The 27,352-nt window shown below is 44.7% G+C and overlaps 2 protein-coding genes across 3 annotated transcripts in view; one reads left to right on the forward strand and one right to left on the reverse strand.

The window, feature by feature from the left end:
• LOC115087243 (unhealthy ribosome biogenesis protein 2 homolog) overlaps nt 1–14,859 on the reverse strand; it is a 253,889-nt gene extending 239,030 nt beyond the window's left edge. The window contains exon 1 of the mRNA XM_029594182.1: nt 14,745–14,859. The gene's annotated coding sequence lies outside the window, so the exon portion shown is untranslated. The remainder of the gene's footprint in view (nt 1–14,744) is intronic.
• An 85-nt stretch (nt 14,860–14,944) lies between these two features.
• Nucleotides 14,945–27,352, forward strand: part of TAF5L (TATA-box binding protein associated factor 5 like) — a 196,620-nt gene continuing 184,212 nt past the window's right edge. Inside the window, exon 1 of one of the 2 annotated variants that reach the window (XM_029594171.1) lies at nt 14,945–15,134. In XM_029594171.1, coding sequence (XP_029450031.1) covers nt 15,128–15,134 — 7 coding nt within the window. In that variant the 5' untranslated portion in view covers nt 14,945–15,127. The remainder of the gene's footprint in view (nt 15,135–27,352) is intronic. The other variant, XM_029594170.1, reaches the window with a different exon arrangement.

Genomic DNA, 27,352 nt, shown 5'->3' on the forward strand with positions numbered 1-27,352 from the left:
CCAGTACTCGTCCCGCCCGGTTCCCCCCTTCAAAAAACTTTTGCTGAGTTAATTGCAATTGGTGCGCAATATGCGCCGAATCTAACGACGCAATTTGGTTCCTAAGCTTCTGTAATTTAGAGGAAAGTGGCAGGGACGAGCTAGATTTTTTATGTAAGCTTTCTAAAGCTTTGAGCTGGGCTAACAGTTGTTCACGTTCCTGTTCCCTAAGTTTCTTTAATAGCGCCCCCTTGGCAATGAGTCTACCCCTGATCACTACCTTAAGGCATTCCCAGACAACCACCGGATTAACGTCACCATTATCATTAAATTGTAAATATTCCTGTATGGCTGAGTCTACCTGGGAAACAAAATCAGGGTCATCCAGTAGTGAGTCATTGAGCCTCCAAAATTTAGTCCCTTGATCATAGTCCCGCACCTGTAATGTGAACCATATGGGAGCATGGTCTGACCACAGGATAGGCTCTATATCAATCTGTGAAACTCTAGGTAAGAGGCTAGCGCTACCCAAAAACATGTCAATTCTGGAGTAGCTGAGATGCGGCGAGGAGAAAAAAGTATAATTCCTCGAGGTAGGATTTCTGGACCTCCACATGTCCTGAAGCCCAAAGCTGTGCATCAGTGCTTTCAGGGCATCCCTAGCTTTTTTGGGATCTGAACTAGAGCCTACCGAGGTGTCAATCCTAGGATTGATAGTGAGATTGAAATCTCCGCCAATAATTAGGGATCCCTCCACCCGGGAGTGTAAAATCGGATGTAAGGCTTGGTAGAAATCCTGCTTTTGCGAGGTGGGACCATAGATAGACACTAAGGTGTACACCTCAGACCCGATACTAATTTTTATAAGAATGAACCTACCAGACGGGTCTTCGTAAGTGTCTTTTAATTCGAAATGACAATCCTTTTGAATCAGGATTCCCACTCCTGAGTATTTAGAAGCTACTGTGGCAGCCGCCCAGTATTGGTATGGGTATTTGGGATTACACAATAAGCTCTGGTATCTCTTCCTCAGGTGTGTCTCTTGTAATAGTGCTATGTCTACCTTCAGATGGTCTAGTTCTTTAAACAATAATTTCCTCTTTCTTGGGGTATTGAGCCCCTTCACATTGAGGGAAAGAAAGTGAAAGCTAGCCATTATTAGTAATACCTAGACTTCCCCCACAGCAAATGTGGCTCCCCACCCCATGATGACTGCCCCCACACTCAACACAAAATACCCACTCCATTCGTACAGAACCATAGCATACCCTCAACCCAACCCCCCTCCCCACCCCCCACCCCCTACCTGAGCAAACCATGGCACATCCCCATCGTGCCTGCCACCCATGGAGGAAATATAAACCACCTCCCCCGATGCCCCGCTCCCGGGCATGCCCATAATAACTTCAAAATTACCAATCCAACACAACTAAATAACAAGCGGAAGGTATAAACATCCCAATACTGGACAATACACACACAGAAACAGTAAGACTGTCGGTAGAGGGATAATCGGTCAGCCCCCTGCAACGGCTCCATGACCTAAACCTGCAAAGAGAAAAAAAAAAAAGGCGTGAAGCTCATAAGTAAAGTCAAGCAGGGGCCTCCTCTGCACACTCCTCAGCCGAATTCCGTTGCAATCTGCGCCGTCCCTTAGTTACTCTTTGCCATCTGGGTTGAGGAGCACTTCTGGAAACAAGACCTCCCGACTCTTTTAATACCCCTGAGGGTATCTCAACTGTGATGCCTTCCGCTTTTAGTATCTCAACCGCCTCTTTTACAGTTTTGATGCTGTGGGACTTGCCTTGCACCGTGAAAGCTAGCCCGCCCGGGTATAGCCAGCGATATCTAATGTGAGCCTCAGTCAGCTTCGTGGTAACGCAGCGAAACTCCTGTCTTTTCTTTAAAGTAGCTGAAGAAAGATCAGCGTAGATAGCCACGTCGTGTCCTTCCCATTGCCAGGATCTCTGCCTTCTAGCTATACCAAAGACTTTTTCTTTCTGCTGGAACGAGTGGTAACAGACCACAATGTCCCTGGGCTTGTTAGCTAGCCGAGGCCCCAATGTCCGGTGGGCTCTTTCCACCTTAATAATGGTATCTGTCACAGGAGCTGATTCGGTAGCCGGCTCTGCAGCCGGCGCTTCAGCCTGAGCCAAAAGAAATAGAGATACTTTCCTCACCACCTCCACACAGTCTGTATAGTCCTCAGACTCAGGAACTCCCCGGATCCTTAGATTACATCTCCTGCTGCGATTCTCTATATCCTCCATTTTTGCTGACAGAGAAAAGTAGGATTGTTGTAATTGAGCTTGTTCCTTCCGCATGGCGTCCCAGCCTTCTCCCTGGGTGTCCAACCGCAGCTCGTTTTCCTCCACGCAGCGCCCCAACTCTGCCGTCTCCTCTTTCATACCCGCGAGCATGTCGGCAATCTCCCGCTTGTACGATTTCAAGTCCTGCCGCAATTCCCCGAACCACCTCCGCATCTCAGACCTGGACGGAGGAGAATCATCGGCGGCAATTGTTTCCTCGTGTTCTTCCTCCCGTTCCTCGCGGAGATCAGCCGCCGCCATTTTGGAGTTGCCCGGGTCAGAAGCGTCGTCACCGCGGGCATAAGAAAATTTTCGTAAATCCGGCGTTTTCTTTTTAGAGGCCATTCCCCGGTATCAAATAGAGCAGGCAGGGGTCGTTGCTGTAAAGAAGCTGCGCTGGAACCAGTAAAAGAGCAAAATTGCCACAGGAGCTCGAGGAGCAGTACCGAAGTGCTGCTTACATGGGGAAGTGACGTCACTTCCTCCTGGTTCCTGCCTTTCTTCCCTGTCCAGCCTGCCTCGTCGCTCCAATGTTGTCTATGTGCCTTCGTCCATTCCGGCTTGATGATCTGATACATATAACTAGCCTTGGACTTGACCACGTTTGCCTGCCGCCTGGACCTAACCACATTTCCCTGCTGCCTGGATCTATCTAGCTTTGGACCTGACCTCTAACTTCAGACCTGACCACACTTGTCTGCCACCTGTCCGGAGATTGGCCTGCCCCCAGTTTCTCCAGTTTGCTGTCTATCCTTACCATGGCGTGACCTTGGACTCTTACTCTTCTGACCACGCTAGGGACCCACCTAAACCCTGCCAGCTATCAGAACCCAAGGGCTCACACTGCAGGGCAGGCGGCTGGTATAGGTGAAGCTCCAGCCTGTCTTCACTACAGGGTATGTTCGCCAGCGGTCAGTGTGGGCTTCATAGGTTTGCCTACGAGGCAGCATGAACTACACCACAGTAACATGGGCTCACACCCACACTACCCACTACACACAATATCTGCGCATATGTTTTGGCCTGACATCTATCCACAGGCTTCACAGTTCTAGTCATGGTCTGGTCCAAGGCATTGCTAACGTAAATTGTGGCTGCCTGTAAAAGACATTATCTTGTTACAGAGGCAGTTCTTTAGACCAGTGGTCCCCAACCTTTTTTGCACCAGGGACCGGCTTCAAGCAAGACCATTTTTCCATGGCCCGGCAGGGCGGGGTGGGGATGGGGCAGGGGCGGGGCTTTGGTCATATGAGGGCGGGGTTATGGAGGGGGTTGGATTTTAGTGCACACTTATCATTTAATTATGACATTTATAATGTGAATGTGACTCAACTCACCATAGGTTCTCATATGCATGGCACACTGACCCATGATAGTCATGGGGCTAGATGTAAAAGTACAGTTTGTATCCACGGGAACCCCCCTGACCCACAATAATGGACGTAAAGCAGAATTATGACATTCCCCATACAACTCACCCTACAAAAAAGATATTCTGGTTCTGGTGACATCTCAGTAACAGTAACTCAAACTCCTTCTACTTCCAGGCTCAAAAGCCCTACTTATGAAAAGACAGCAGTTTACCACCAATGCATGTCCTCTTGAGAAAACACAACAAATAAGACCGATACAAACGCATACATGCTAGCAAAATATCTCATCTCGGTAACAGACACAGAACCGACCTAACATACTCCCAGGATCTGTAGTAATGCACATAAACTAATCTGCACACAGTTACACCTGTATTATGGAATACACTCAAACAGGAGCAACCCTATCTATGAAAAGGCAACACTACAAATATTAAATCAGGTCCTAAAAACCAATACACCTCTTATTAGGAAAACAGAACTAGCAAGCAGCTATAGATCCCCACACAGAAATAATTGTAAAACTATACTAATAAGCAGAATAAATGTTTCAAAACAGCTATGAACAGAATAACATCCAACAATTAAAAACTCATTAAAACTATTAAACATTCTCCAAACACCAATAAAATATTTCAAAAAAGCAGACATCACACAATTAAAATGGCAGTCAAGAAAAATAAACTTAAAAAGCCACTTTTACTTACCCCCTCCAGCAGCTGTCCTACTCCCCTTCCCTGCAGGCCGTGGCACACACCAGAAGCAGCAGTAGAAGCTAAGCTCTATACTTATGGTCCTCTTCCTTAGTGCCCATGACTCACACACACACCATACAAGTCATGCCCCCATGACCAGTTTCTGTCTCTCACACACCAATCATCTCCCAAACAGTCTTTGGCACACACACACACCAGTCACCTTCCTGAACAGTTTCTCTCATGCCATACACACACACACAGAGGCTTCCCACTCCCGTGTTCTACTTACATATATGGGCTTCTCACTCTCATAATCACTTTCTTTGTCTCTCTCTCTCTCACACACTCACCAGTCTCTCACTCCCATGTTCTCTTTCAGATATACAGGCTTCTCCCTCCCATGATGTGTCTCACACACACCCAGGTTTCTCACTCCCATGCTCACTCTTCACATGCACAGGCTTCTCATTCCCATAATCACTTTATTTTTCTCTCTCTCACACACACACCAGTCACCTGATCTCGCTCATGCATACACACACACACAGGCTTCCCACTCCCATGTTTTCTTTCAGATATACAGGCTTCTCCCTCCTATGCTATGTCTCACACACACCCAGGTTTCTCACGCCCATGCTCACTTCTCTTCACATGCACAGGCTTCTCATTCCCATAATCACTTTCTCTCTGTTACACACACACCAGTCTCTCTCATTTCCATGCTCACTCTCCACGTGCACAGGCTTCTCATTCCCTGAATCACATTCTCTCACATTCACACACACCAGTCTTTTTCTCTCACACACACCGTCACCTTACCAAGCAGTCTCTCTCTCTCATGCATGCACACTCACCCAGGTTTCTCACTCCCATGCTTTCTTTCACCCCCACAACACCAGGCTTCTTACGCCCATGCTTTCTCACATACCCAGACTTCTCACTTCCATGCTTTTTCTCTCTCACACACACACATCAGTCACCTCCCTGACTAATGTCTCACACTCTCACATACACATCAGTCATCTCCCTGAGCAATCACTTTCATTGTCTCTCACATACACACACATCAGCTCTCTGACCAGTCACACACAGGCTGGCTGCCTGCTTCTCTCTCTTTCTCTCACTCACTTCCTCTCCCCTCCCCCCCGAGCACAAACGGTAGCTGCACCACCTCCTCCTCCAGCCCCCGCAGGCCAAGAAGGAAGAATCCCATCGATCGCGGGAGGCTCCTGCTGCTCTCCCCTTTCCCGATTACCGTCTGCTGCAATAGCTTGGGGGCCGATGCTGCAGCGGCCGCTGTTAGTTTATCAAGCGGCACGGCCTTTCTTCTTCCCGCGCACCGCGTATCACTTCCTGTTCCGGGTCACGGAGGGGGGGGGTGGCAGGCGCGGGAAGAAGAAAAGGCCAGCCGCGGATGCCACAGCTTTTTTTTTTTTTTTGCACCGCTGCCGTTCCCGCTGGGCTTGAACGTGCTGATAACCCAGCGGCAGCAGGGAAGGAAGAGCAGCGGGGCCGCGGCGCCGCGGACCGGCAAAAAACCCCCACGGCCCAGTCCCGGTCCGCGGACCGGTGGTTGGGGACCCCTGCTTTAGACCACTCATTTTTGTGGATATTTTCTTCTGGCATGACATTTCCTGTAAGCTAAGTTCTTTTTACTTGACAAAAATGTTTTTTTTTTTTCACTGCTACTGTGGACCTGCTTTAGCTGGGACAAAAAAATGACTGAAGAGGCTTACGAGGCAACTCCTGTACAAACTCAGTAAAGCTCAAAGTTTAAAGACAAGTCGGTTCGGTGCCGCCAGATGTCACCCACACATAATGGCTAATTCAGCCTGCTTATCGAAGGAAAAAATGAATTTGATTCAGTGCATAGAAATAAAGATCTATAAACCTTATTGTTGAAGGTATAAAATTATTGTCCCATACATTTCCAAAACATTCCCTGTAGGAAAGAATATGTTAAAGGACATACTAAGTTATGTGATTATAACCAAACTTTCAGTTACTGTGATGAGAGGAGTGGAACGGAGCCCTTGGTACTGTGGTGTAATTGATGCTGTCTCATAGGATAACTACAAAGCCCACGCCGACTGCTGGCAAACACGCCCTGTAGTGGGACAGGTTGGAGCTTCACATATATCAGCCACCTCTCCCGGAGGTTGAGCCCTTGAGTTCTGGCAGCCAGCAGGGTTTAGGTGGGTCCTTAGTGTGATCAGGAAAGCAACAGTACAAGGGCACGTTTAGAATCAGGACAGGCAGCAGACTGGAGAAGCCGGAGACAGCCCAAGGTCAGGGCAGGTGCCTGACAAGTATGGTTAGGCCCAAGGCAAGAGGTCAGTACCAAAAATCAGGCCAAGAGTGTACAAGACAGACACTGGACCAGACTGGAACAAAGAGAAAAGACGGTCCTGGCAAAACAAAGCAAGGCTAGACAGAAACCCAGGGACAAGCTGGAACACAAAAACAACCTGGAATATAGGTACAGACTGGAATACAGAAACTAGCTGGCATACAGAAACAGGCTAGAACACATGATCAACACACACTGATGAAGCAGGAGACCTATTGCTGAGGAAATGACAGGGAGCGTGGGCCACGCTTAAATAGGGAAGACCTGCTGAGGTCATCACCAGGCGCTGCGGTGCCTTTCCCGCCAAAGGCCCTTTAAATATAAGTGCATAGCACACACACACACACACACCTAAGAGAAGGGGACTGGTAGAACATAAGAACATAAGATATGCCATACTGGGTCAGACCAAGGGTCCATAAAGCCCATTATGTTTCCAACAGTGGCCAATCAAGTCACAAGTACCTGGCAAATACTCAAAGATTAAACAGATTCCATGCTACGAATGCTGGCAACAAGCAGTGGCTATTCCCTATTGATTAATAGCAGTTTATGAACTTCTCCTCCAGGAAAGTATCCAAACCTTTTTTAAACCCAGTTACACTAACTGCCTTAATCACATCCTCCGGTAACGAACTCCAGAGCACAATTGTGCATTGAATGAAAAATAATTTTCTCCAATTTGTTTAAATGTGCTAATTGCTAACTTCATGGAATGACCCCTAGTCTTTGAATTTTATGAAAGAGTAAATAAACATTTCACATTTATCCGTTCAAGTCCTTTCATGATTTTGAAGGCCTCTATTATATCACCCCTCAGCCATCTCTTCTCCAAGCTGAATAGCCCTAACCTCTTTAGCCTCTCCTTATAGGGAAGCCATTCCATGCCCTTTATGATTTTGGTCGCCCTTCTCTGTACTTTCTCCAGTGCAACTATATCTGTTTTGAGATGCGGTGACCAGAATTGCATACTGTATTCAAGGTGCAGTCCAACCACTAAGCGATACAGAGGCATTATGACATCCTCCGTTTTGTCATTCCCTTCCTAATAATTTCTAACATTCTCTTTTCTTTTTTGACCGCCACAGCACACTAAGCCGTCAGTTTCAATGTAATATCAACTATGACGCCAAGATCTTTTTCCTGGGTGGTAACTCCTAAAATGGAACCTAACATCGTATAGCCACATGGGTTATTTTTCCCTATATGAATTACCTTGCACTTGTCCACATTATGTATCATCTGCCTTATTGACACCCAATCTACCAGTCTCGCAAGGTCCTCCTGCAATTTATCACAATCTGCTTGTAATTTAACTACTGGAAGATGGTGGCGTTCATCCACAGCATCGATGTGCAAACTGGGCAAAGCAGCCCTGGTCACAGGAGGTGGCATCCCAGCCATAGAGTAGCTGTTGTTGTGTCCAGGGTGAGTGAGGTGGCTTGCGGTGCCATCCCGCAAGCCACTGACTGTGACAGTTACCATAAAAATTGAAAAAGAATAAAAGAAAAGGAAGAACTGGACTTGTAATTCACTTTCATATTAGTAGCTCCAGTCTGTGGCCAATAAATAAAGATAAACTCTCTGCTTAAATACTCCAGCTCTGCTTCCAACCCTCAAGGTGATTAGGTCCAGAAAAAGAAAACTACATCACCTTTACAGTTGCAGCCGCAGCCATCTTACCCTTCCCAGAACTTCACCAATTCCTGACAATAATATGAACAAATTTTACTAAGTGAAATTCACAACCCATCATCAGGTAGTAGTTGCAGATTGAAAGCCATAATACAACAGTATCAAGTCAAGTGAAAAAATTCCATCAAATCCACTTCAGGCCAAGTTATAACCAAAATCAAATCCGCTATCACTGGGCAGAGGTAAAGACAAGTGCATGATGATGAACAGGGCCAATAATGAATGCACCTCTCCTACCACACTAAAGTCCAAGAGATGGAAGTGCAATTCCAAGTGTTTATTCTCTCTCTCAAGCTATCTATTTTTCCCTCTCTTCTCCTATCTCCCTTACCCCTCTCCTCTTTCTGGCCTGCTCCCATCCCCTGCCCCCTGTTCATTGTAATTCCTCCTTTATTTGAGTTGCTTGTAAACCGGCGTGATGTGCCATACGAACGTCGGTATATTAAAAGTTGTTAAATAACTAAATAACTAAATAAATAAATAAGTGTGTCATGCCCCTGACTAGGCCAGACACTGTCGTGTATTCATGCAACTCACAAAAGCAATGAACAATTAAAAAACACCAAATGCTGATTTGAAAGTACAAAAAACAGTCCTTACCCTTCTCGATTTGGCACCAGGATAAATTTGGAGTCAGATTAATCTAATATTATAGTAGATTTGTCACAATCAAAATATCAGATCTTTTATCCATCCCATGCAGAGCAGAATAAATGTTATAGCAAATCTGCATACCGTAAACAATGTTTTCTGTAAATAGCAGGAGAAATTATCCATTACATGTGGGTGACATTATCCAGCGGTACCAAATGGACTTCTCTCCTAGATCGTAGAGCTTTGAACTCTACTGGACATGTACAGAAGTTCCAACATGGGAGATGCTCAGGAGCCTCCTCAGACTACATCACAGTTAAATCTAACTTGGTAGTCAACTCTCTAAGGAAGTGGGTGGGTATTCTGTGTCTTATTCATCCTAGCTACGGAAAATGTCATTTATGGTAAGCAAGCTTGATTTTTCTGTCGATAAACGGGCTGAATTAGCCATTACATGAGGGTAGTCCCAAGCTGAGGGTTGCAACGGAACAATTAATAGATAAGCAACCCAGTCCCCATCGTGCAGAATAGATTACTGCAAGAAGTTACTGCCAGCCCTTGAGAGATTGTGTGGACAGTAATGTAACATAAAGATGTGAATTAATGATCAAGTGGTAGTTTTGTTCCATTACTGCCTGCACAATCCTCCTAAGATGTAACAGCACTGAATGCATTCCAGCATCCAGCCAGACTCTGGTAACACCAAGTCCATTAGAATTGTAGGCAATAAATAATTATGAAGCCAATGATGCGGAGAAGTTCTTCACTTATACAAAGTTTAGGGTCTTTTATAATCTAATGCAGGGCTCTTCTTCCTTCATGGTCACGCAATCTTAGATAATATAATGGATTGACTGATATGGAAAGCTAAGACAAGTTCCTGGTGAGTGGGAAGGTCTATCTGAACATGGAAAACAAATTGTATGTAGAGCACATAGTAGACACAAGCTTGGAGCTTGCTGATTCTTGAAGCTGAGGAAACTGCAATAAGAAATGCTACTTTCCTTGTCAGGAACTTAAGAGACTCCATCTGCAGTGGCCTGAAAGGTAGCCTCATTTGAGAAAGGACAAAATTCAAGACCCATGGAAGTGAAGTTTTGTGTATCAGAGGTTTAATGTCACACACGCTTTTCACAAATCTCGATATTGTGGATGAGTAGAGATGAGGTTAGTGTGTATTGGAATGAGGTAAGCCACCAAGACGCCGAGAAGTAGCTCCACTGACAATGTGTTGAGGCCCGAGTCAGAAAGGAGGAGCAAGCACTGTAACAAGTGCTTGGGCTCACAAGAAAATGGGTACAAGGTCATCTATTAGTACCATGGGGGATATCCTATCCATTTGAAGACTCAGCTCTTTCTAGTGGACAGCTTTCTAGCTAGAACCAAAATGTCTTTGATTGTTCTAAGCCAGAGCTTTCCAAACTGTGTGTCGGGACACGTTAGTGTGTCGCCTGCAGTGTGCAGGTGTGTCGCGCAAGCCCGGTCAACTCTGATGCGAGTTTGGGCTTTTTTTTTTTCTAGAGATTCACTTTTTTTTTCAGTTTATGGGTTGCTTATTATTGGGTGATTTTTGCTGTCAATCGCGTTTTTTGGGGGGGCTTGGTGGGTGGAATGAGCCCAGCCATCCTTGCATTGGCTGCTGCTGCCGATGAGGCCTGGCCATGAGGAGTACTGACTGCAAGCAGCAGTGTCTGGTGATCATGGAAGGGAGTGAAGCACTTAACTGGCACCAATCAAAAAGACGAGGTACATGAGTGTGGGGGCCAGACATGTGCTGGGGAGACAGAGATGAGTGAGTGGGGGGCAAACGTGCTGGGGGGACAGACATGTGCTTGAGGGGGAGAGATATGAGTGTGTGGGGGCCAGACATGTGCTGGGGGGAGGAGAGAGATGAGTGTGTGGGGGACAGACAATTTGTTTTATTATTGTTTCTCATAAATTATAACAATAACATGAATCTTGGAATATATATTTTTAATATAAATTTAAGGTTTTCATGAGATAGGTTCTGTCGTGAAACATTTTATTTATGTATATATTTAAGGAAACATACATAAATTTTCGAAATATGTTTCGTTCGTTTAACCTTTAACCTCTGGTTTACTAGTAGACTGAATTACCGTGTCGTGAAATTATGTTTGTCTAAAAAGTGTGTCACCAACATGAAAAGTTTGGAAAGCTCTGTTCTAAGCAAAGAGGAATGAGCAAATGCTGGGCATTCAACAGGCAAGGTACTAGTTTGAGGTATAGTAGCTTTGGATGATAGAGAGTTCCTTCAGTCTAAATCAACAACGTAAGACCTGTCTTCAGATATAAGGGGGCAATGAAAGAAAGTTGTAAGATACATGAAAACCATGGCTATCTCGGTGTGGTATCATGTGCCTTAGAATACAGTTTGCATTCGGCTGGTAGTTCCCCACTGCAGGATCCTGATTCCTGAGTTCTCTTTTGTAGCTCTGCTGAGGCTGGTCGTTCTGGCTCCTCTTGCTTCCGAGCTTCCTTTCTCTTGCTGCTTCTTGGTGGTCTCTCTAAAAGGGAGAGAACCACACTTCCTTCCTGTCTTTATCTACTCACATGCACTAAAGTGGGAGGCCTGTTTGTGGCTTTCAAGGATGGGAATTGGCCACTCCTGCATTAAACCATGTCAAGACTAGAAAGGGTGAATGTGAATCGGTTATTTACTCTTTCAAATAGAAATAGGGGGCACTCCATGAAGTTCGCAAGTAGCACATTTAAAACTGGAAACAATTCTTTTTCACTCAATGCATAATTAAGCTCTGAAATTCATTGCTGGAGGATGTGGTTAGTGTAGCTGGATTTAAAAATGGTTTGGATAAGTTCCTGGAGGAGAATTCTAGACGAAACAGAAGTACTGTAGTAAATATCTTGATATCTGCATTTAACAGGGAGATAAGACAATTGGATCCAGGGTCTGACATGTCCTTTCCCTGGTTGCGAACTGGTTAAAAGATAGGAAACAGGACTGAATTGTAAGTTTTTTCAATGGAGGAAAGTAAATAGTGGAATACCCCAGTGATCTGTACTGGAACAAGAGATTATGAACATCTTCATTATGGCAGAACTGTACTCATGTGAATCTATTAAATATGGATTATTATTCCTTTAAAAACTGAGTATGCAAGGATACAGCTATCAAGACAAAACAAAATATATTTTCTTGCTCTTTTTCAATCATCAAAAATGAAAAACTAAGTGAATACAAGTTTCCCTTTCATTCATACTGGTGTTGCAAAATAAGTCATTTCAAGTGAACAGTGAACACTCAGCTGCACACCAAGAAGCCAATCAGATTTGTAATAAATGCACCCAGTATTCTTTAAAAGATCAGAACAAATATCAGAGCATGGCGCAAGCTGTACCCGGCCTATTTAAAGACCAAATAATGAGTGATCAATGAGATGGTGCAAGAATAGAGACCTCTTGAAACATGATGAACTATCCAACAGGCTGATGCAATACCATGTGCTTGGGCTAGCACACTGCTTAGCATGTGACTGGACACGCATTTTGGACGTGGTAAAATCACTCCCGCTGCAATGAGGATGAGCATGTAACTAACAGCGGTCATCACATATAAATTGCACATAGATGAGTTATTAGCTATTACCCTGTGATTCAAAAAATTCTAGTGCAGTCAAACAGCCCATTATAATGCAGAAAGTTTTACCCCAGCCCAGAAGTTAATGTTAAGGCATGCTGCACTCAAGGGCTCAACCACTATTATTTATTTATTTATTTATTTAGGACTCTTATATACTGATATTCTTGTAACAAGTTACAAATCACTTCGGTTTACATTATAACAAAAACCTGTGCAAAAGAATGCATTACATTAAAACAAGGATGAGCAAACTTGGATCCAAGTAACATGGTTTAACATGGGGGTAACTGGAAGAGATTGTCTGCATAAAGAACAGAAAGCTAGAGATGTTGTTCTAGTGGCGAGCAGCATAACTGACTCTAAGCTATAAACAGACTCTACTGTTCATCTGAGCAAGAGAAGGCTTGGGTGAACAGCCAGGTTTTGAGTCTTTTTTTTTAAATATGTAATCGTGCATCTTTCGAGCTGGAGATCTGGCGGGAGAGAGTTCCATTGTGTTGGGCCAGATGTGGAAAGTGCTCTCTTTCTTACTGATGTTTTGATGAGGGGGGAATGGAGGGTGTCTCTATACGCTGATCTCACCGGTCTAGAGGGTATTCGTGGCCGAAGTGGGATCTTGAGTTCCAGTGGTGTGATGTTGTGAATGGCTTTGTGAATGATCGGTAGAGTTTTGTATAAAATTCTGAATTTGATTAGGAGCCAGTGTAGATTCTGCAGGATGGGAGTAATATGGTCTCTACTGTTGGTCTTGGTCAGAATTCTTGCCGTTGCGTTCTGTAACATCTGTAAAGGTTTGATGCCTGCTTTCTATGGTTCCTCCAATTAGTATCGTTGCAATACTAAGTAAGAGAAACCACAAAAGCATCATCATGCAAAAATGAAAAAAATAATTTCTGGGCACGGAGACTGGTGGGGTGGACAATAAGGGAGCCACCCTGCTGCTCAAATGAAGAGGTGAGTACTACCCTCCAGCCAGCCCAGGGTTGCGGGCTTGGGTGGGGCTTGGTGGCTCTGGTAACTCAGAGGGAAGATGCTGACACTTAAAAATTAATGTATTTACTTCATCACAGTGCCCATTGGTCCTTTCACTGTCACATGTCAGTGAAAAGACCAATCCCCTTTCAGAATGCTGTCCTGAAAGGGGATTGGTCCTTTTCACTGACAAGTTTCAGTGAAAAGGACCAATCGGTAATAGCCCTGTTGGGGATGGAGAGGGAGTACCGGCCATGTGTGCACAGGATTTACCTAGCATCTACCTTTTAGCGTGTCAGCTTATTAACATATTGCATCGTGTGCCGAAAAAATGTGCATCCAATTTGGAAGCACGTGGTATTGCATCGGCCTGCAAATGTTTTTGCATCATAACCTACAGCCCACATTTAGGGCTGCAAATTTAGGGAGAGATATTTTTCTTACAAACACAAAATGGGGCAAACCCTTTTATTCAGGGCTGTCTAAACATTTAGCCAGTGTGAACTCATTTTAGCCTTTGAAAATTCACAAGACCCCAGAGGACGACTAAAACAAAATTAGAAAGGATGCAGTCTACCTCCAACAAGCCCTTGACTCTCAACCTCCCCACACTGCAGCTAATCCCCTCTCTCATATGGTCTCTTTATGCAGGTCCTCATATTAGCACAGGAACTTCTGCAAATGAAATACCCTTACAGGGCCTGTGAGTGCACGTTGGCTTATAGCCCCACGCTGACTTCCACTATGAATGCTGCTGCTGGTGCCTGAAGAATGCTGATGTTTGAGGCGCTTGTGACTCAAGCTGAAGATTTCGTAACCCCATTTGGGGTCCCGACCCACAGTCTGGGAACCACTGCTTTAATTCATTAATGCGTTTGTTTTTTTATTTGTTATCGTGAGAAAGCAAAATGTTTGCTTTTTAACAGAGTCCCAGAAACACAGCGATCTAACGTGCCTTACAATCGCGCAAACTTCTCTCAACGTGCAGCCCAGCGTTTTGACTACGATCCGACAATTACTCCCAAGCCCCTCTAACCACTGGGTTATTATGGTGCTTATCAACCAACCAAAAACAAAAAATCAGCCTGACCAAATTCTGTAACCATAAATAAAGTATTCCTACGCGCACAAATTCCCAGTTTATTTAATTACCTGAGCCAGCTGCAGAAATCTTCCCGAACTAACTTCAACCACGTGGGCCGAGGCTCAAGAAAAGCAATTTCTAACGACTTTTGCCATTCTAACGCAACGACCCCACGTACGCAACACGCACAGACCGTACCCATCATTCACCGCCCTTTCTGATTGGTTGTGTAAGACATTAGGGCGTAATTTCATCTCTAGTTCCGCGTCCAAGAGGGGTGGAATCCAGTAGTGTCAAACGAGTCATGGGGCTGTAAGGAGCTGATAGGAAGGTGTAGGTGAACGCCGGCTGGAAGGGCTCGGAGAATCTGTCCTCGCGCCGCTTCCGGAACGCTGGTGGACATAAGAGGAATCGGTCGCCCTAGATCTGGGGCGCTTGCTGGACCCCTGCGATGCGCAGTGAGTATGATATAGGGCGGGAGTCTCCGTGGGGAGGAGTTGCAGGATGGGGCCTAGTAGGATTCCAGGAGAAAGCACATGTGCATATAGGGCTAAGAGAGTTCTACTCCAGTGGGGAGCACAGTCTCATGCTGGCTGGGCTCTGTGTACATCGGAGCTTGCTGGGATCGGGGGAAATGCTTGGGACAACGCTTTTAGCGTGTCTTTTTTTTCTCGGTACGGCCACTTACTATTCCCCCCCCCCCCCCCCCCCTCCGCGTCGTCTCCTCCTCTTCGAGCTTTTCTTTTTTGGGAATAGATTCTCTCCAGGTTGTGTGTTGCGTCTATAATCAAACTGCTTTCAAAACATTTGTATTTGTTTTTTTTTTTTTTAACTCTGCCGCCTCTCTCCCCGAGTTAAAAAAAAAACAAAACCAAAATCAGTATTTTCACTCCTCAACACTACTACTCGCTCACCTACCTATGTTTTGTGTTGTGCGAAACATTCTCGTTCATCCGTGTTCCGAGTGTGTACATATTCCCTCGCCACGCTGTTGACTCTTCACGGCGCTGAACGGGATTCTGTTTTGCTTGTCTAGCTCCTGAAAGTCAGTGAGAGAGTATTTTTCTAGCCGATTTGTACGAAAAGTTTTAGAACACGTTTTTTTTTAGATTACAAAAAGTTAAGCCCTTAATTGCGGTTCTTTGAACTGCATTTTACTACTAAAGTAGTTCGGTGAATTGCTTGGCATCATTCAAGTTAAGGGAGAATATTCACCATACATACGGGAGAAAGTACAGAGAGGCGACTAAAATGATAAATGGTAGGGAACAGCTCCCCTATGAGGGGAAGGTTAAGGAGGTTTAGTACTTTTTCAGCTTGGAGAAGAGACAGCTGAGGGAGAGAGATGATAGAAGTCTACAAAATCATGAAAGGGCTTGAATGGCTAAATGCACTATCCAAAAGAGTAAAAAACCGTTTCACAAGGAGTAAGAGACACTCCATGAAGTTTGCAGTTACCAAACTTAAAACAAATTGGAGCAAATTCTTTTTTACTCAATGCACAATTAAGCTCTGGATCTGTTGCCAGAGGATGTTCTTATGATGTGGTTAGTGTAGATGGGTTTAAGAAAGGTTTGGATAAATTCCTGGAGGAGAAATCTATAATCTATTAATCAACAGGGAATAGCCACTACTTGATGGCTGGCGTTCTTAACATAGGGTTTATTTAATGCTTGGGCACTTGCTAGATACTTGTGACTTGGATCCGCCACTGTTGGAAACAGGCTACTGGGCTTGATAGACACCTTGTCTAAGGGTCGGTATGGGGTATTAGGTACACTAGGTGAATCTTCTGCCGTGTGCACCCTCCTTCATGTCTAGGTCCAGGCCCTGGCCCTGACTTCCCCAGCCCAACACACAAGTAAATATTATGCAACAATAAAATCAAGAAATATAAAACATCCAATAGTAAAACCATACAAGTAAAAGGAATATATCAAAATACACAAATAGTGACATCCACTAATTAAAAACTAAAAAATTGTTTCAGCTACAAAACAAACTGAAAAACAGCACACACATCAAATATTAACACCCAATGATTTAAATTAGCAATACTACCTGGGAACTCTTGATTTCCAGATGCCCTTGCGATTGTCATGGATTAGCTGGTGAGGAGCAGAGGTTGTTGTGCACAGACTTCCTCCTTTCATATACACATTCATTCTTTCTCTCACATATATGCGCAGGATCTCCCACACAAACACACATACTCTCTCGTTCTCATACCCTTTCTCCCTCACATACACGTGCCCTTATTCATTCAGACAGGGCCCTTCTCTCAAACCCACACTTAAGTTGCTTGTCTTATTCACACACGTACCCTTACACACAGCCTCTCTCTCACTGACACATCGCTCTCCCATACACACGTTCCCTCTCACCTACACGCACACCCTCAAAGAAGCTCTCTCTCTCCCATACTCACATAAACATTCCTTCATAAAAGCTCCCACTCTTTCTTACATTCCCTCATATAGACACTGTTGCTTGCACACACGCACCCCCTTCACACCCTATTTGGCATCCACACCCTTACACATGTTCCCTTTCTCACATAAACATATGCACGCCCTCACAGAAGATCTGTCTCATATACACACGTGCCGCTTGCAGCCCACCAAGTCTCACTCTTGGCTGTGGGCAAGATTGGTGCCTCTCGTGGCCCTGCATGGCTGCCTGCTCTTTGCCACCCCCTACTGGTTGGCGCCCTAGGCGATAGCCTAGTTTATACTAATGGACCTACCGGCCCCACTTTGTCTAATCCATTATGCCATATCTTATGATACCTTTCTAGGACATAGTTTTCTCTTGGTCTTTAGCATGAGGGCTATTGTTGCTTGTTGTAGTTGTAAAATATATATTTATGTATATAATAGTAAAAAGTGCCCAGCATTGCTCAAGTAGTTTGGTCTATAACAGCATGTGGGCAGGGGCCTATGCCTGTCTGCATGTTTGTTCCTACCTATGTTTGCGAGCACCTTTGCTCTTGATCCTGTATGTGAGAGACATGACTTCACATTCAGAGTATATTAATGAACATAACCTGAGCAGGTAATCTTGCCAATAACAGTTTGTGTAGGGGGGTGTGCCTGTGTCTGCACATGTGTTTGCAAATGCACTTTGCAGATGGAACATATTGTCTTTGCACCTTCTACTTTCCGGGCGTTTCTGGATAGTGACAGACATGGTTCTTATGTTGGTCACGCTGTCATGTCTATCTATATACACAATCTTAGTGAGAAATGCCTGGTGTTGCTTGGGTAGTTTGCTCTATGACAGCTGGTGCCTGGTCCTTTTGGTGATTGGAAATGCTGGGAAAAGGAAGGAGAATTGACTGATAGTGAGTGTCCATCTATTTCTCAGAAGTTGGCAATCCTGCCTCTCACCTTTATCTACACCTCTGGGTGCAGGTAGGGAGTGGTGGGGTGGAATGCGTGGCACAATCTCTCATACCTCCTTTTTTTTTTTCTTCCCTTCCTCTTATCATTCTGCTCATTTTCATCTTCCTTCCCTCTGACTCTCTTACCTACTCACCTCTCCCTTCCTTTTACCCTGTCACACAATTCCATCCTTTCCCTTCTGATTCTAGCCTCTACTCTCTTTCCCCTCTTCTCACCCCTTCCTTCCCCTCTTACTCGTCCCACCTTGGAGTTGTTGCTTGGTCTTCTGTTGGCAGAGGCCTGGCCTCCCTGCCAAACGTTCTATGCAGGGGCTTGGATCCTGCTGGATTCTCTTCTGCTAGTGTGGCTTGGGAAATCCTGCCAGCCTGTGCCCTTGCATTTGGAGAGAAAAAAAGTAATATAAAAATCTTCATGGGTCTCTTTCAACTGTAATGAGGAAAAGTAAGGTGGGCCAAAAAAACAAACCTCATTGGCTTAATCTGGCCTGCAGGCCATAGTTTGGGACCTCTGATGTAACTTGTGAGCTCTTGAGACAACCTAGGAAAATAATATTCCAGACAGTGGTGACACAGTGACTACCATTTTTTATGGTATATTACTTCTGGAACTTGTTTATATTTTGGCCAGTAGTTGCTCCCAGCTCAGTCGGAACTAAACTATCTTAATCTCTCACATTTATTGCTAATGCCCTTCTTAGTTCTTGCACTATGCCAGAGAGATCTGAAGTTCATAAAATGTAATTTTTTGTAGGCAACATATCAAAGTGCACTTGGAAAGTATTCTTAGTCAGGCTAGTGGTACCCAATATATTTGATACTACTTCTGTATCTTTCATTTTCATGGTCTTCAATTGCATCTTTGTACTTCAGGGGCTTCACTTTTTCCATACAATCCACAGAATAGTCACTGACTAACACATTCAATTTAATAATTCGAATTCCTTGTCACATAGACTCTATATCTTGTTGGAAACTGTTGATTGAGCTGTTAGTGTATCATCTCGTTTTGTTTTATATAACTATGTATGTTTAGGGACCTTCATTTTTGGTCATCTAATTTTCCCTCCATTCCCTGTCTAGCATGTACCTTCTTCAGACTGAGTCTCCCTCTTCCCCCATCCTTACTACCAGTGGCTCCAGGCCTCCCTTGACAGCATTCATACTGAGGCTCCTGCATTCTACAATACTGCACTTCTGCTTTTGTGTGGGGCCAGAGAACTTGCCAGGAAGCACTTTTGGTGGGCATGGAGCAGCTTTTACTCGCCTTAAACAAATTTCTACCCTAATTTTAACATATTTGTCATCTTGGGGGGGACGGGGGGGGACTCCAGGTTTGTTTGTGTGTTTTTGTTTTGTTTTTTTGGTTTTGTTTTTTTAGGTAAAAATCGATTTAAACTGAAAACGAAGGATCCTGTATACATTTTTAATTGTAACCCATCTCTAATTTTGGTGGGTTCGAGATGTAAATGTAAACCTTCTGTGGCCTGCATCCTGCCCATTAATTACCACACTTGGGAGCTTATACTCTAGCTAGGAAAAAAAAGCATGTATGATTATAGATGCTCTCAAAGGAGCATTTACATTTTTAAGAGTTACAACTTGTTTCTTGTTGCTGAGAGCAGAGCCCAGATGCTGGCCTGGATATGGGCATCAGGCAGTGATGTCATTTCCTGGTCAGTTCTGAAAGTTGTTCCATGTGCCCAGGATTGCTTTTTAAGTGGGTACTTTTTCATGATCCAATGTTGTGGATCATGAGCTGATTTTAACTCTATTGTGAACAAAGCTTTTGCTTTTAACTCCTGTTACTCTTTTTCTTTTTTTTTTTTTTTAAGGCTTTATTGAAATTTTACATATAAAAATAAACAGCTATATTGAAAATCAACTTTCATATCAATAGTAGCAGACAATCTAATAGAGCCATTTCTAAATATGCATTTCTTCTCTTCCCATCCCCCCCTACCCCATCCCTTATTCATGTTAAGTTCACATACATCCAGACTTCATAAATGGATATTACATATAGACTATACATATGATTGCATGTAGTCTGTATTATATATAATTGCATGAATATTTAAACACAGAGATTATTTGACAAAGTGAACAGCTGTATCTGGGGACTATGAACTCTAAGATCCAATAAGCAAGAATATACAAGAAATTAATCTCAACACTGTTAGAGGGATCCATTATCTAAAGCATTAGAGAGCATATATTAAACTTGTTTTGTGGCAACAAATATGCTATGTAGTCTCCTCATATCTCAAGGTTTTTCTGATTTTGGGGGGGGGTTGCTGTTACTTTTGAGTATTTAACTTATACATGTGTTCCCATTGGCTCAGTCCTTAGTCTTTCTTTGTCCAATGTAGTAAAATCTGCTTTGCCACAACTGACATTCTATTTAAGAATCGCTGTTTCCCCTTTTTCTAATTTAGGTGTAACAGCCACACTTTGACATCTCGGGGAACTGTTTTTTTTTTTTTTTCCCAAATCCTCTGGGAAATCACCTGTAATTTTACCCAATACGTTTGAATTATGGAACATCCCCAGAAACCCTGTACGTAGTCGCCCACCATCAAGGAGCACTTAAGCACATTTATCAGTGAATGTCAGTTTCATCTGCTAGGCTCTCACTTGAGGGATATAAGCTTGCCATAGAAATTCAAATTGGGTTTCATGAACCAAAATATTAGTTGAAATTGTTGCTATTTAGACAAAGCTAGACTTTAGTTCAGCTATGGAAAGCTCAATGTCATTGAATTCAATCTTCCCCCAGACTACTCTGTGTTCCTCGCCCATTAACATTTCTTGTAAAGCTTTACTATACTGGGCACAGAAAAGCAAGTTTGCTTACCGTAAACGGTGTTTCCGTAGATAGCAGGATGAATTAGCCATGCTGTCATGGAAACTGTCCATCAGGGCCCGGGAGGCGGAGCTTAAGTAGCAGAGAGTTGATTTTAGTTCCCTCTGCGGCTGCGCGTATATTCCCGCGTAGGAAGTAGCAGATTCTCCTCAGTCTGTAATTAAGCTTGAAGTTATGGAATTACTTCCGACTACCAGGGAGGTGGGAGGGTCAGCATGGCTAATTCATCCTGCTATCTACGGAAACACCGTTTACGATAAGCAAACTTGCTTTTTCCCATCGATAGCAGGGCTGAATTAGCCATGCTGTCATGGGAGTCCCAAGCAGTCCAGCACGCGTATAGAGAGGCGTGCATATTATTCATTGTGGTAGTCGGGTGATGTGGTGTGCATAGTACGTAAGATGGCTTGTCCCAATGTCGCATCTTTAGCTGATTGCTGATCTATGCAATAATGGGATGTGAAGGTGTGAACTGAAGACCACGTGGCTGCTTTGCATATATCCACTGGTGAGACATGCTGTAGATTTGCAAGAGATGTAGCCATTGCACGTACTTGATGAGCGCATGGACGTGTTGGTAGCGGAAGATTCGCTTTGTTGTAACAAAACTGAATGCACTGTACAATCCAACTGGATATAGTTCTTTTTGCTACCGGTTTTCCCAGTGCTTTTGGATCGAACGAAACAAATAGGTGAGATGTTCTGTTAAGTGTGAGAGTTCTCTGTTGGTAAATTTGTAAAGCACGCTTACAGTCCAGTGAATGAAGCGATCTTTCTCTGTCATTAGCGTGTGGTTGTGGAAAAAAGACTGGTAACTCAATGGATTGGTTGAGATGGAATGACGAGACTACTTTAGGTAGAAAAGTTGGATGAGTGCGCAAGAGGACTTTATGTGGATAAAACTGTAGATACGGTGCATAATGAACCAGTGCTTGTAGTTCACTCACTCTTCTTGCTGAGGTGATAGCCACTAAGAATACCACCTTCAATGTTAAGTATTTGAGGTGTGCAGAGTCCAGAGGTTTGAATGGAGCAAGCATGAGATGTTCTAGGATTACGTTAAGGTCCCAGGGGACCGGTGGCTTTTGGACTGGTGGTCGCAAATGGATTAGTCCCCCTAAAGAACCTGGAGAATAGGGGATGTTCCGCAACAGAGTGATTATTCACCGGTCTGTGGTATGCTGCAATCGCACTCAAATGAACCCCGAATGGATGATGTTGCCAAGCCTGATAGAAATAACGAATGTAGGTAATCTAGGAGTTGTGCTGGAGCACTGTCTACTGGTTGAATTCCTTGTTTAGTGCACCAGTCGGTATATCGTCTCCATTTAAATGAATAATTTCGTCTAGTAGACGGTTTTCTGGAAGCGAGGAGCACTTCCTGGGCTGCTCTCGAAATCCCTTGAGTTGTCAGCAATCTCCTTTCAATCTCCATGCAGTCAGGTGAAGGGAGGAGTGGAGAGGATGTATTAATGATCCGTCGTTCTGACTGAGTAGGTCCGATCTGTTCGGCAAGGGAATTGGGTCGTCGATGGAGAGACGTAGCAGAAAGGTGTACCAGGTCTGCCTGGGCCAGGCTGGGGCGATGAGGATTATGTTGCTCCTGTCCCTGATGCACTTTTGTATCGTCCTGGTAATCAAAGGAATTGGAGGAAACGCATAAAGTAAATGTGTTGTCCATTGTAGAAGAAAAGCATCTTGAGCAAGGCGGGAGTTGCTTGGTCTCACCGAGCAGAATTTCGGCAGGTGTGTATTTTGTTCTGTGGCAAACAAATCTATCAGTGGCGTTCCCTAATGATCGAATAGTTGTTGGGTCACCTCTTTGTGAAGAGACCATTCGTGCAGCTGAAAGATTCGACTTAATCTGTCGGCTCTGGTGTTTACTATTCCTGGAAGGTATGTCGCTTGCAAGTGTATTGCGTGTTTGTTGGCGTGTTGAAAGATCTGCAGTGTCTCGTTGCAGAGAGGCCATGATCCCGATCCACCCTGTTTGTTGATATAGAACATGGCTACTTGATTGTCCGTGTATATCATTAGTCTCCGTCCTTTGCGATGTGGCTGAAAGATTTGGAGGGCATAACGGATCGCTTTGAGTTCCAAGAGATTGATGTGTAAGGTCTTTTCCTTCGTTATCCATAAACCTTGGGTCTCTAAATTGTCCAGATGAGCTCCCCATCCCGATGGAGATGCATCTGTTGTGAGGACTGCATTGTGTGGTGGGGGGCTGAACAAGGCTCCCTTGTCCAATGCATAGTCCTTGAGCCACCAATTGATGTCTTTGGTCATGGGTGCCGTTAAGGTGACTCGAGTTCGTAGGGGTTGTGTATGTTGTCGCCATTGCCGTTTCAGGTCCCACTGTAAACGGCGCATGTGTAGTTTGGCGTTTGGTACTGTGAAATTTGCTGCTGCCATGTGACCTAAAACTATCAACCCTGGCGAGCGGTTGGGTTCCCGGAGTGTAAAAGTGAGTGAAGTAGTGTACGAAGCATCTTCTTCCTGTCGTCCGGCAGATATGCTCTGTATCGAGTCCAGGCGAGCACCTATGAACTGCAGTACTTGCGTCAGCTGTAAGTTGGATTTTGGATAGTTGATAAGGAGCCCCAGAGACTGGAGGCAATTGATGGTCAAGTTTAGGTGTGAGTGTAGTATATTGGGATCCGATGCTGTTAGTAACCAGTCGTCCAGGTACGGAAAAATGGTCAGACCTTGTTGACGAAGATGGGCCACCACCACTATCATGCATTTTGTGAATACTCTGGGGGCTGATGAGAGGCCAAAGGGAAGAACCTTGTATTGGTAATGGCAATTGTGATATTGAAAATGGAGGTATTGCCAAGATGACGGATGGATCGGAATGTGGGTATAAGCATCTTTCAGATCTATCGAGCACATCCAGTCCTTGGGTTGTAATACTGGGAGAATGGATTTCAGAGAGACCATCTTGAATTTTTCCTTCACTATGTATTTGTTGAGGTCTCTGAGGTCCAAAATTGGTCGTTGACCTCCCGATTTCTTTGGAATGAGGAAATAGGGGGAGTAGAAACCCTGATTGTAGTCCTTCCGATGGAGAGATTGTATCGCTCCTTGTCGAAGTAGAAGGGTGATTTCCTGTGATAGTTAAGGTTGCAGGGTCTTGGGTTTCTGCGGTGAATAATGTGGAAGGAAGGGTGGGTGGGTGAAAGGTATGCGATAACCTTTTTGAACAATGTCTAATACCCATTGATCTGAGGTTATTTTCTTCCATTCTGGCCAGCGGGCTGTGATCCTTCCTGGCGGATTGTCTGTGATCAGTGGTGGTGGCCTGATTCTTAAAAAGAAGATGTGGTCTTCACCGCTGTTGCCGCTTGTTGTTGAGGTTGTTGAGTCCTTTGACCTCTGGGTTTACCTCTCCGTTGTTGGTTGGAAGGAAGTTGTGTTTGTCGTTGAAAGTTGGGATACGACTGTTGTCTGAAAGGTTGGTAGGTCCGGTAAGGACGTCTATAAGATTGTCGACGATTTAGTGTGTAAAACCTTTTTGAGGAGGATGGTGCAGTTAAGGATTGTACCGCAAGCGCTTGGTCTTTTAATTTACTAACAGTGTCTTGGAAACTATCTCCGAAGAGATTATCTCCTAAACAGGGAAGGTTAGCCAACTTCTCATGTAGATCCCCACGGATTGCGCTTGCCTTCAACCATGCCAGTCGTCTTGCGGCGATTGCTGTAGCGGATGCTCTAGAGCAGAGCTTTCCAAACTGTGTGTCGGGACACGTTAGTGTGTCGCCTGCAGTGTGCAGGTGTGTCGCGCAAGCCCGGTCAACTCTGATGCAAGTTTGGGCTTTTTTTTTTTTCTAGAGATTCACTTTTTTTTTTCAGTTTATGGGTTGCTTATTATTGGGTGATTTTTGCTGTCAATCGCGTTTTTTGGGGGGGCTTGGTGGGTGGAACGAGCCCAGCCATCCTTGCATTGGCTGCTGCTGCCGATGAGGCCTGGCCATGAGGAGTACTGACTGCAAGCAGCAGTGTCTGGTGATCATGGAAGGAAGTGAAGCACTTAACTGGCAACAATCAAAAAGACGAGGTACATGAGTGTGGGGGCCAGACATGTGCTGGGGGGAGAGATATGAGTGAGTGGGGGGCAAACGTGCTGGGGGGACAGACATGTGCTTGAGGGGGAGAGATATGAGTGTGTGGGGGCTAGACATGTGCTGGGGGGAGCAGAGAGATGAGTGTGTGGGGGACAGACAATTTGTTTTATTGTTTCTCATAAATTATAACAATAACATGAATCTTGGAATATATATTTTTAATATAAATTTAAGGTTTTCATGAGATAGGTTGTGTCGTGAAACATTTTATTTATGTATATATTTAAGGAAACATACATAAATTGTCGAAATATGTTTCGTTCATTTAACCTTTAACCTCTGGTTTACTAGTAGACTGAATTACCGTGTCGTGAAATTATGTTTGTCTAAAAAGTGTGTCACCAACATGAAAAGTTTGGAAAGCTCTGCTCTAGAGGATGTTTCGAAACTCTCATATACGGCTCGTAGAAGATGGCGAGAGCACTCTTCCATATCCAAAATGGGTGCTGGAATAGTATCCCCCAATGCGGTAAACATACCTTTTGTTGCCTGCAGACATTCGTACATGTATTGTACCATGTAGAACTGGTGATGTTGAATCCGTGCATTCAGCATTGCATTGTGGTAGACTGGTCTAGCAAAATCATACAGACATTTGTTATCCTTGCCTGGGGGATTGGTAGCTTGAGTCTTTGATCGTTTTGATTTTTGCAGTGCTGATTCTACTACTATGGATTCGTGAGGCAGTTGTGGTGTTGAATATGTGGAAGGTTTTTGTAGTTTGAATTTTAGGTCCGTTTTCCTAGACACTGCTGGGAGAGTAAATGGAGTCTCCCAAGATTTTTGTAGGACCCCATGCAACATGTTATGAGGGGGTAATGATGTTGGTTCTTCCGGCGTGTCAAATATTTTAAGGAGTCCTAAGGTTTCTGCTCTAGACTCCGGTAACTTCTGGACTTCTACTTTTAAAATGGTACCCATTTTCTCTACAAACTTTGGGTAAGATAAGTCTTCCGCCGGCTGTTCTGGAGGATCAGAAGGGTATCCTGTTGAGATGCAATAGATTCCGATAAGGAATAGTGGGAGGGAGTTGGGGAGGGTGGTGTGTGTGTGTGTGTGTGTGTGTGTATGATCTAAATCTATTCTTGGTTTTTGCGATTCTTTGGTGAGTGTGTCCTCCCGTGGTAGGCTCTCTTCTGGAGGCAAAGTGAAAGAGTATTTTAAGGTCTCGAAGAAGCCCGACAGTGAATGGGAAAGATCCCAGAAGGCTTTTTGTGTAGTGGGTGGCATAGTTCTACTGGTATCTGAAAATTCCTTAGTAGGTGTGTACTGCGGTGATGTGGGAGTGGGTATAAGCTGAGCGGAGCGTTTTGGCTCTGCTGTGATAATTTCCGCAGGTTGTGGGTCAGGTCCTGATGACTCTGGCGATGAAATATGACGTGGTCTGATAGAGGATTGAACAGAGCCACTTGCAGACGGAGAAGATTTGGAACTGTCAAAACTTCTATGTAAGGAACTATGACGCCTGGACAACTTCTGCCTTTTTGCATGGCGAGAACTGTCTTTGTCACTGGATTCATGGCTTCGGGAGATGGATTCAGCTGTGTTTCGTGAATGAGAGGAGTGGGAATCATGAGAATGTTCCCTGCATCTCTTATGGCTTGTATGCCTGTCATTGTGTCCTCTTTTCCTGTTTGTGGAGTGCTGTTTAGGTTTCTCTATGGACCGTGGCATGGTTTCCAGCGACTTCCTCTTCGGCACCGATTCTGTGTGAGACGTTGTTGGTGCTGTGTCCTTACTTGTCGCTGTCTGCACCGCCCCGGCGCGCGTTCTTTGGGTGCCGCCCCCGGCGCACTTGTCCTTTGGCGCCGCTCCCGGCGCAGTTTTCTTGGGTGCCGTTTCTTGGGCGCCGCTCTCGGCGCAGGCGGTCTCGGTCGCACGTTCTGAGCCGAATCCAACGGTGAGATAGACTGCACCGATTCGGAAGACTTAGATTCCCGGTTAGGTTCTGGAGACCTGTGGCGGCGGCGTTTGCGGGAATCTCTAGTAGTTGACCTACCTCCAAGCTCCCTCGATTGAGTGTAGGAGGAAGATCTTCTTTTTTGGAACGGAGTCCTCGTTTCCTGTCCCAGGGAAGAATGAGTTGTCGACGGCCTGTTTGTGAGGGATAGCTCCCACATACGGTAGGCCCTATGTCTTTTTGCTCGAGGCGACATCCGAGCACAAAATTCACAATTGTCTTGATTATGCCGCTGTCCCAAGCAGCGGTAGCAGCGGTCATGCCCGTCGGTGACGGACATGACCCTCCCGCAGGGACAGGGCTTAAAACCCGATGGTTTTTTGGAC

Source organism: Rhinatrema bivittatum, chromosome 3, assembly GCF_901001135.1.
Source record: "Rhinatrema bivittatum chromosome 3, aRhiBiv1.1, whole genome shotgun sequence".
NCBI classification, from domain to species: domain Eukaryota; kingdom Metazoa; phylum Chordata; class Amphibia; order Gymnophiona; family Rhinatrematidae; genus Rhinatrema; species Rhinatrema bivittatum.